This window comes from Lolium rigidum, chromosome 4, assembly GCF_022539505.1.
Source record: "Lolium rigidum isolate FL_2022 chromosome 4, APGP_CSIRO_Lrig_0.1, whole genome shotgun sequence".
Taxonomy (NCBI): Eukaryota; Viridiplantae; Streptophyta; class Magnoliopsida; order Poales; family Poaceae; genus Lolium; species Lolium rigidum.
Window position 1 is genome coordinate 247,352,625 of NC_061511.1, and position 9,416 is coordinate 247,362,040.

Sequence of the window (9,416 nt, forward strand, 5' to 3'; positions counted from 1 at the left end):
ATCCTAACCCCCTTCTCGCCGGCGTGCCGCCGCTCCGCCCAACCAACTTCTCGCGGCCTACCCTTTCCCTCTCCCATTCGGTCAGTACATCCACATAAAATTCTCGCACACAGTACCCGAATCCGGACAGGTTTGAGTGTCGATCGATGTCGACGCTTCACTCAACTTAATTGCAGGCGCAGCTGCAGCCTACCCGGTTCGTCGCGCAGTTGGAGGTATGGCCTGGACCGGGAGCGGGACGGATCGATTCCTTCGCCGGCAGCCCGCGGGCGAGGACCGAATCAGCACCCTCCCCGACGATCTCTTCCTCCTTGTCCTGCGCCGCCTCGACACTCGCACGGCCCTCGGCACCGGTGTTCTCTCCAGTCGCTGGGCCAGCCTCCCCCGGGAGCTCCCTGCCTTGGATTTCAGTGTCGGCGAGAAAGAAGTCCACATACCCCCCTCAGGTTTCAGTGTTGGGACGTTTAACCCCCCCAGGTTTCAACCGGAGCACATGACCCCCCCAACTTTCAATTACCATCTAATTAACCCCCTCCAGGTGGTTTTTGAGGCAAATGGCTGTTTTAGGGGTGGTTTTGGTCCACGTGTCCTAGTGGAGCCGCACCTGGTCGCCGCACTCTTCTCTCTCCCCGCGATGCAGCCGCCGTCCGTCCATCCAGAGCCGCCTCCACTTCGGCCGCACCATCTTGTCCCCGTACGCCTCTGACGTGGACGCCATGCTGGGCAAGGTCGCGCCCTGCCATCAGCGACGGCGTCGCCAAGATGCAAGGCGTTGGGAGAGCCGGAGAGGCCGTCATCAGGGAGAGGCGCGCACTGGGCGGTGGCGCACAGACGCGCTGAAAGGCGAGGCCTTCGCCGGGTACGGGCCGCACGGGGCGGTGCCATCAAACCGTATTGCTGAAATCTGAAAAAAAGTTTCAGAGTTGTACCCAATTGTTCAGCCCCGAATCAAGGACGAGGTCAGCTCTTGCTCATCCCTTTCTCATTCTTCTCTGCCATCAGCGGTTTGCATTATTCCACTAGTAGAAAAATGGGCATCCATCTAAGTCATAAATACCGGTTCCCTTACGAACCGGTACTAAAGGGTGCATTAGTACCGGTTGCACTGCCCAGACCTTTAGTACCGGTTCGTAAGGACCTTTAATACCGGTTCGTGACACGAACCGGTACTAAAGGGTTCGCGTCAGCTGAAAAACCTTTAGTACCGGTTCGTGTCACGAACCGGTACTAAAGGGTAGCCTTTAGTACCGGTTCGTGTCACGAACCGGTACTAAAGGTTTTTCTACTCCCCACGCAGCTCCACCCCCCCTGTGGATCGCCTTTTTTGACACTGTAAAATAGAAAAGAAAATGATACAAAATTCAAAAAATAAAGTTTTCAGATTCTTGTATGTTATGCAACCTACTATTAGGGAAAATTAACAAATTTGAATTTTCACTTTTTTTGCAAAAAAGTTTTGAAAAATGGTAAAACCGCAATAACTTTTGCATACGACGTCGAAAAAAAACGTATAATATATCAAAAAAATCCTGGGAAAAAGTTACATCCGATTTCACCCGGGTTTACCCGGTTAGCCAATTTTTAGATTCTCAAAATTCCAAATGAAAATATGAAAGCAGGAAGATTTTAGGTTTTTCCCAAAAATTTAGAATTTTATATTTTCTTTATTTTTTAAAAATTAAAATTAATAATTATAAGATTTTTTGAATCCCAGAATATTACTATTACATTTAGCAAATTATATGATTTTCAAATTTTCAGGTTTAAGGTTTGGCAAAAAAATATTAAAAATTTAAAAAATAAATAAAAATAATACAAATTAAAAAGTTAATTTTATTTATTTATTCAACATTATTATTACATCATTACTTTTGTTTATTAAAAAAATTATTTGCAATACAAATAATAAAAAAGTGTGACATTGACCAACATGTTAATAGGATTGATATGATATTACTATCAACAACATGCGCGCGAAGCACTTGAAGTGGGACGGAAAGGAACCCAGAAGTTAAGCTTGCTAGTGTTGGAGTAGTGTGAGGATGGGTGACCGATCGGGAAGTTTGACCAAGGGTAAGTAATTGACTAGAGATTAAGTGTAGTTAGAGACTAACGGAAATATTAGAAATTGTGAAAAAAAAGGGAGTGAAAAATAATTAGAAAAAAATGGATAAAAAAAATTAAACGAAATATCCTTTTTGTGAAAAAAAATAAAAAAAAGATCTCCAACCCCGCGGGCACCTTTAGTACCGGTTCAGTAGGAACCGAGTACTAAAGCGTGAGGCTTTTAGTACCGGATAATTAGTACCGGTTCCAAAACCGGTACTAAAGGGCCTTTGGAACCGGTACTAAAGGGGGGGTTTTCTACTAGTGTCTCGGGGCGGAGAGGTTTATTCTGTACAATTGATTTGGGATTTGCTAATTAATTCACTTCTTCTTGTCCCAATTGCAGGAATGGTGTGTGTTTATCATTGCGGAGTCATTGAGCTGAGCACGGATATGTCAATTGCGCCGTCAGCCAACTGCCAGAAGCGCAGGTGCCGACCGCCCAGCCTGGAGGAAATCCACGACAACATGCTGGAGCGCGTTCTGGCGCCTCCCACCAGCCAGCTTGTTCCGCCTCCGTGCCATCTCCAAGTAGTGGCGCGCGGCCGCTCTCTCCCTGAGATTCCTCGACGCATGCGCCCGCGTCCCCTCTCGCGACCCATTGTTCCTCATGCCATGTGAGCGTGGTTTCGACGCCGCCTGGCACTACTGGAAATCCCTGCTGCGCCGCAGCTCCACGCAATTGCGATGTACCTCCCCCTCGCCAAATCGCTCCGCGCAGAGCGGCCAGGTGCGAACGCGCTCAACCAAACCGCCTCCACGTGGACAAATACCACCTCCCAAAACAGCCATCAGCCTCACAAACCGCCTCGAGGGGGTCAATTAGCCGGTAAGTGATACTTGAGGGGTTTAAGTGCCCCAGATGAAACTTAGGGGGGTTCTCCGTCCCATACGTGAAAGATAGGGAGGTTATGTAGACTTCTTTCGTGTCGGCGACATACTCCCGCCGCGCTACCACCAATGGATCCGCCTCCACGGTGACCGCGGAACTCATGCACTCAACACCGACAAGAAGCACATCGTGCCTAACATCAGGAGGTACGAGCGCCGCGCCATGCGGGCCTTGGCCAGCTCCGTCCAAAGCATCTTGGATGCGCCGGCTGATGACGACCGGCGGGTCAATAGGCTGAGCCTCCAGTTCTTCATCACCTCCAACTCTGGCTGCTGCATGAACCGGCTAATCGACAAGGCCCTTGATACTTGGGGGGTGGATGATCTCGAGGCTGTTGCTAAGCCAACCTACTGGCACAGCCGGCAAGCACACACCTTTCCCAGCCATGGCCTGTGCAAGGAGCCCCGCACGTCACGCCTGCGAAGACTGAAGCTTGGAGGTTGCCTGCTCCCGCCGATGCACGAGTACAGCGCCCTCACTACACTCATCCTGCAAGACCTGCCGGAATCGACCCCCACAGCAGCCTACGAGGGTGTCTTCACCTCGTGCCAGCAGCTGCAGGTGCTTCACCTCAACTCCTGCGGCTGCAGTGGGGATAAGATCATCGTGGTCGACGCCCCCATGTCAGAGATCAGAGAGCTTGTTGTGGACCACTGCGCGTTCCACCGTATACGGCTCAGGGCTCTTCCTAGCCTTGAGCGCCTAGCATCTCTGCAAACTAAAGTGTACTTCGAGTCTGGCTCATGCCCCTCCCTCACGCAGCGGAAATTCGCCTTGCGCCTCGGTACCACTCATGAGGGATTCCGCCAATGTTTTAAGGATTATCTGGAGCTGGAGCTTGACCTGTTTTTCCAGCATACCCCGGACATAACCAACATGATTATCCGGTTCACTGGACCTGACAGATGGTTTGTGCCATCAAGCTCCCCGTCGTTACTGTTGCCTAATCTGAGGCGTCTACTTGTTGCCGATGTGCCTTCGTCTTGGGATGTCACATGGCCCCGTCTTCTCCTTGAGATGGCGCCGTCCCTCGAGGTTCTTCACATTCACATTACCCCTTGCACGGAGGAGCCCAATGATGAACTATCCTGGCAGCCCACCAAGCGTCGGCAACATCACTTGAAGGAGTTTGTGATGGCTGGTTTCGAGGGAACTGAAAGGCAGATTTACCTTGTCAAGTTCGTCATGTCAGTCTGCACAACATTGCGTCGGGTCATCTTGTCCAAGAATGGGTATGCTCGAGACAAGGGGCACTGGGACTGGGAGATGGTAACGCCGCAGTACTCATGGCCCGACCAAGAGAAGGATACTATGCTGAAGCAGATTATGGATGGTGTTTCTTCCTCGACTGCTCATGTTCATATGGTTTGAGGCTGAATCAGATTATGGATGAGGGTTTTCCTCCACAGCTCTAAGCAGATTATTGATGGTCGTTTTCCTCGGCAGCCCGGTTCAACTGTTTTGAGGAGGATCCTCTAGTTTGCGCATGCCATGCAATTGCAAGCTTCTAGTAATGCGGATGCTTATATAATAATATTTATTTTACTCAATTTGGTTTATTCTTGTCATGTAATGTTGGTGATCTTCCTCTGCTATGCTGTCAGTGTGCATTTGTTCAACAGAACTAGAATAGGCTGTTTGTGAAAATTTCTACCTGCACAGGCTTCAGACATTGTGAGAGGCAAATGTGACTTCTTCTAGCTCCGTTAGCCTTTGTTAGTTGTTACACATATTTGAATTTAGCCTTGTATAAAATGAATATTGTGTAAAATCATATGATTCGCAATTAAGTTGCCGTTAGATCTGTGTGTTACATTGATTGACATTTTACACTTCAAATTATGTAGCTTCTATACACAAAGGATTTTCTTTAGTTTCATGTGGTAAAAGTCATCGACATTATTTCAATCCAGTACATGTATTTGACTGAGTCATTCGTAGTTCTCATTTGTCAAGCCATGCTTTGAGCTGTCAACCCAACATAACCGCAAAGTGGTTTTTTTTTTTTGCGGGGGGTGGGGGTATATTTTATGATTTGCCAAACTTTTCTCTGAATTGTCTATTACTTGCCACATGAGCACCACATGCCAGTGACACAGGGTGTGACAAATAATAGAAGTGCAAAGAAAAATGTGGCAAATTGTAAAATCCCCCGGATTTTGAGTAGTCTGTATGTCTTTTTGGTTGTGATCGTGTGTTATACATATCACCTTAATTTTGTTACATGATAAATTATGGTCCTTGATTTTGGTGCCTTAGTGCAGTTCCTTTTTAGCGCCAGGCAGGTTATCGTGCTAACACAAAATCATGAAACTGGATTTGGCTGTAGCATGAGATTTTCCAGTTTACATATATGGATAGTGTGTTACTGATGAACTCATGTAATTTGTCATAATCAAACCTGTATTCTGCACTACACAGTAACTTTTCATCAACCTATATTATTTGTGCCCTTATAGTAAATCAGGGAAAGTATATTGGATATGAATTCAGAGGATCTTTTATATAGTGTACCTGGCTTGCACACAAGTACATAACGTAGAATATTATCTTTTTGTTTGTTTGCGATTATAGGAACTTGCTGTTTCTTTGAACATTAGAGTCAAGGCTTTAGATATGTTATCTCTCCACCTTGTATTTGGGCCTTTGGCTCATCAGGTACTGCTCATTTATTTCCTTGAATGTTTCTGTTTCATATCTAGGAACATCCAGCGTGAAAAATCTCTGGAAATTTTTTTTACCTTCCAACTGAGTTGTCAGCATACCCATTGTTGTTACTTTTACACACTGTTTTGAGTACTTACCATGTGTACTGCTTCATAAGGAAAAAATAACAATGCTTTTCTACAATCCCTAGATCAGAAAGAACATAATTTTTGGACACCTACATACCTTCAATGATACTATCACAATTCTTGAAATCTTAATATTTGGGATTAATTAGTATGTTACCATGTCGGCCACTATCTTCCTTACGGATCACATCCAAAATCTGTCACTTTGTCAATAGTATTTTCAGTAAAAGTCTAGGCACACCATTGCTAAAATATAATTTATTACGCTAACTACCTGATTCTTTCTAAGCATTTCCACCTAAAATAATATTTAGTAAAGCAAGAACAGAGCATGCACACTATTTGTAATTTTTCCAACACTTCTAATATTTTAAAAAATCAGTATAGCAAGAACAGTATGCCTTAATATTAAAGATGCTTTTGTATAGATAAGAATGAAATTTATTTATGGGTATTCAATTCGGCTCTTGGGTCTGGCTGCTCCCAAAATCAGGACAGATGACATTCACCAAGATTTGCTCACACTCTTGTATATTTTCTGCTGTATTTTAGATTGTTTTGACGTTTGGTTCAGTGGCCTGCTGCAAACTAACGGTACTTTGGCTGGTGCATACCCCTTTGGCTTGACTTGTTGAAAACACTAACTGTCATCTCGTTCTTTGTCGCTGTGCATATTCCTTTGGCTTGGCTTCTTAAAAACACTTACTGGCATCTTGTTCTTCGTGACTTCTTTTGCTAGCTTGTAGCTCCATCCATAGTGCTGCTCTGTGCAAATGATCTATCCCTGGGCAGAACAAAGTTAGTGAGTCATAAGTGTTTTCTTCTATGTGATTTATGTAGACACCTCTCGCCACCTGGACCAGCAGGAGATCCTTGGTCTCTTGCTTATGCCTCAGCAGTCCTATGAGAGCTGACGCTAGCTTCTGCGGCCGGCCTGCTGGGGTGTCTTGCCGGCTTAGATAGGAATGATAGTGACCTGGCCATCTGTAGAGTAGCTTGTTCTGTGGTTGATCGGGAGAAGGCCAGCAGACCTGAGACAGATGTAGTTACCCTCTCAAACACATCATGATATCTGGTCTGGAGTCTGGACTGTGTTGCGCCTTGACATCAGATGATTGGGCTGGTTCTGCAGCTCGGTGTGGTTCAGAAGAAGATTGCAGCTAGTTGGCCTGCATCGTGTTGTTATCTTGTAGGAGACTTGCATGGTTGTTCTGCATAGTAGTGCACGCCTGGGAACTCAGTGTCTTTCCCAGTGCCTCCACATTCTTTCTGTCATCTTGATGCAGTCTCTGATATGTGTCTAGTGGTGGAACCTTTTTCTCCATCTGAACCTTGACTTTGCAGTTGACATCGTCAACCTTTACATGTTTCTGTGTGCAGAGGAACTTGATGGCTTCTTCTGGTGCACTATTTACATGTTATTATAGGCCAGGCATGCGTTTCCATAGAAAGTCCTTGGAACATGAAATGCACTGAAGCTATCTGGCGGCACATCCATGCCGATCCATGCAGGTACTGCAGATGGCTAATCTCAGCAGTGGTGACAGTGCGTATCGCTAGCTGCAGAGTATCGTTACACCGGTGGAGGATCACTTGCCTGGGTATATAGACAGTCTGCGCGATCTGCAAAGAAAGGTAAATCAGTACAACTCTGTGAATCTGTAGAAGTATTAACCCTATATAATTACAGCTGAAAATAGACAACAAAGGCTGTATTTAATTTTGCACAATGAGCAAGGTCTTGGATACTGGACACCTACAATTATAGTGTGCTTCTATGACCCTAAATAGTTGTAGGAAACTGTAAAATTGTGTCTTAAATTCCAACAGATCTTTTAGATGCGTTCTGATTGTTCATGTAATATAGAGAATCCATGATTTGATCGTACATCTGACTAGTCACAACTACATGTTCTATGAATATGTATCCCAAATTATAAGAAGATGGAAATAAATAAAGAATCATTTCTAAAATTTCTGTGGAAGTGATCTATCTGTGCCACAACTTTAACTGGTTATGATCAAGAAATATGAGAATGCAGTAATTACTTAAGAAAAATTATGATTTCATAGAAACATGGCTATTGTGTCTTGAAGACCTGAAGAGCATGCAGGTTTCACATAAGCTAGGCTTAATATCTTTTTTTTTGCGGGTAGGCTTAATATCTTTAGGCGTAATGAATTCATCAAAATTATATGATCCATACCTTAAATTCTATTTTGTAGCCATGTAAATGCATGCTTAACACTGTAGAGGATATGCGCATGAAAAGTTTGAATTAGTAAATACTTTGCTAGATGAACCGAACATAATCTGCTTGCTCCTTTTCTGTTGGCCTGATTTTTTTTTTTTTGCCATGAATGATTTCTAAAACCGGACTATCTATTGGGGATGGCATTTTGGCACCCGAGGGCGCTCCTGCTCCTTATCCATAGGGTGAAAACATTTTGGGATCTGCACCTGCCGCATTTTTATGGGATAGATACAGTCGAGCAGATTTTTTTTTATACGCCCTCACATCATATGTTGGGCAGGTGTACGAGCTCCGGCATAGGCGTGGTGGACAGTAACACTTGCCGTCAAGCGTCCAAACCAGTTGCGAAGCCCGTTACCGCCTAGCGCGTGGACCGGTTGCCCAGAATTAATCTATGTGACGTGATGATCGATTAATGTTCTTGCATATTTTGTCTCTAGAGCGCCAATGAGTGTTGATTCCCTCTGCTAGACAGAGATCCCGTTCCCTGTTTCCGTGTTCTCCCGCCTCTGTTTGTCACTGTGACTGCAGAATGTCCAAGGATGCCCGTGGATTTTCTTGGTTCTCTTGTGTCTTGACCCTTGATCGTTTTCTAGGGGGCATGTTTCATGGCTGGTCACGTGATTGCATCACAGTCCTGTGTCTCTATGGACTATGGTCTAGTGTCTTGAAACACATCTTGTATCGGAGAGAAGTTTATACAACAGCATAGGCATGGAGGATATTTGATCCAATATAATACATCAGTGTGCAATACATATTGGTATCAGTGTGCAATACATATTGGTGTACTGATTTTCTTTGTCAGCATATTGATGTACTGATTGATATTTATACTCTTACAGGGGAAGCACATACATGATACATGCAGACGGCTCAAGTAAATTCTGAAACTGGCACCGGATATGTGCCAATGGCCACTCAAGGCGTGGGCAATAGTTGCGCAACCTCACGCAGCTCACGGTCGAGTGCCTTGAATCTAGGTTTGAAAATGAAACGGAAACGGATGGAAACATGCTTCATCATTTTTGTTTCCCTATACCTTGTCGGAATCGAAAATGGAATCGAAAACCGGGGAAACGAATATGAAAACGAAAATCCTCGGATATGAATATAGAACGGATACGTAGCGGATACGTTACGAATACGAATATTTGCCACAACACAATGCGGCATAATACCTTGATTTGTAGACCGAAAGACACACATAAATAAATAGACAATAATACAAGATATATCACTTAACTTCGATAAGCGGCAATTTCACATAAAGTAACACACATAGTTTAACACAATTATATAAAGTGATTAGGGTTAGAGTAATTAGTGGACTTGACACGTGGCTAAGTCCAATTTCATGTGTAAATG

The 9,416-nt window shown here is 44.6% G+C and overlaps 1 protein-coding gene across 1 annotated transcript; it reads left to right on the plus strand.

Annotated features, from left to right (window-relative positions):
• Positions 1-217: 217 nt before the first annotated feature.
• LOC124648549 lies at positions 218-4,510 on the plus strand. The gene is made up of 2 exons (XM_047188292.1): positions 218-410; positions 3,024-4,510. The coding sequence occupies exons 1-2, from the start codon at positions 218-220 to the stop codon at positions 4,367-4,369; spliced, it is 1,539 nt and encodes a 512-aa protein (XP_047044248.1). The 3' UTR covers positions 4,370-4,510.
• The last annotated feature ends 4,906 nt before the right edge of the window (positions 4,511-9,416 follow it).

What these genes read in the sequence shown, in the direction of transcription:
- LOC124648549 (XM_047188292.1), top strand. Translation starts at nt 218, where the DNA reads ATGGCCTGGACCGGGAGCGGGACGGATCGATTCCTTCGCCGGCAGCCC. An exon ending in GCTCCCTGCCTTGGATTTCA is followed by an intron (nt 411 to 3,023) that starts GTGTCGGCGAGA and finishes GAGGTTATGTAG; the next exon opens with ACTTCTTTCGTGTCGGCGAC.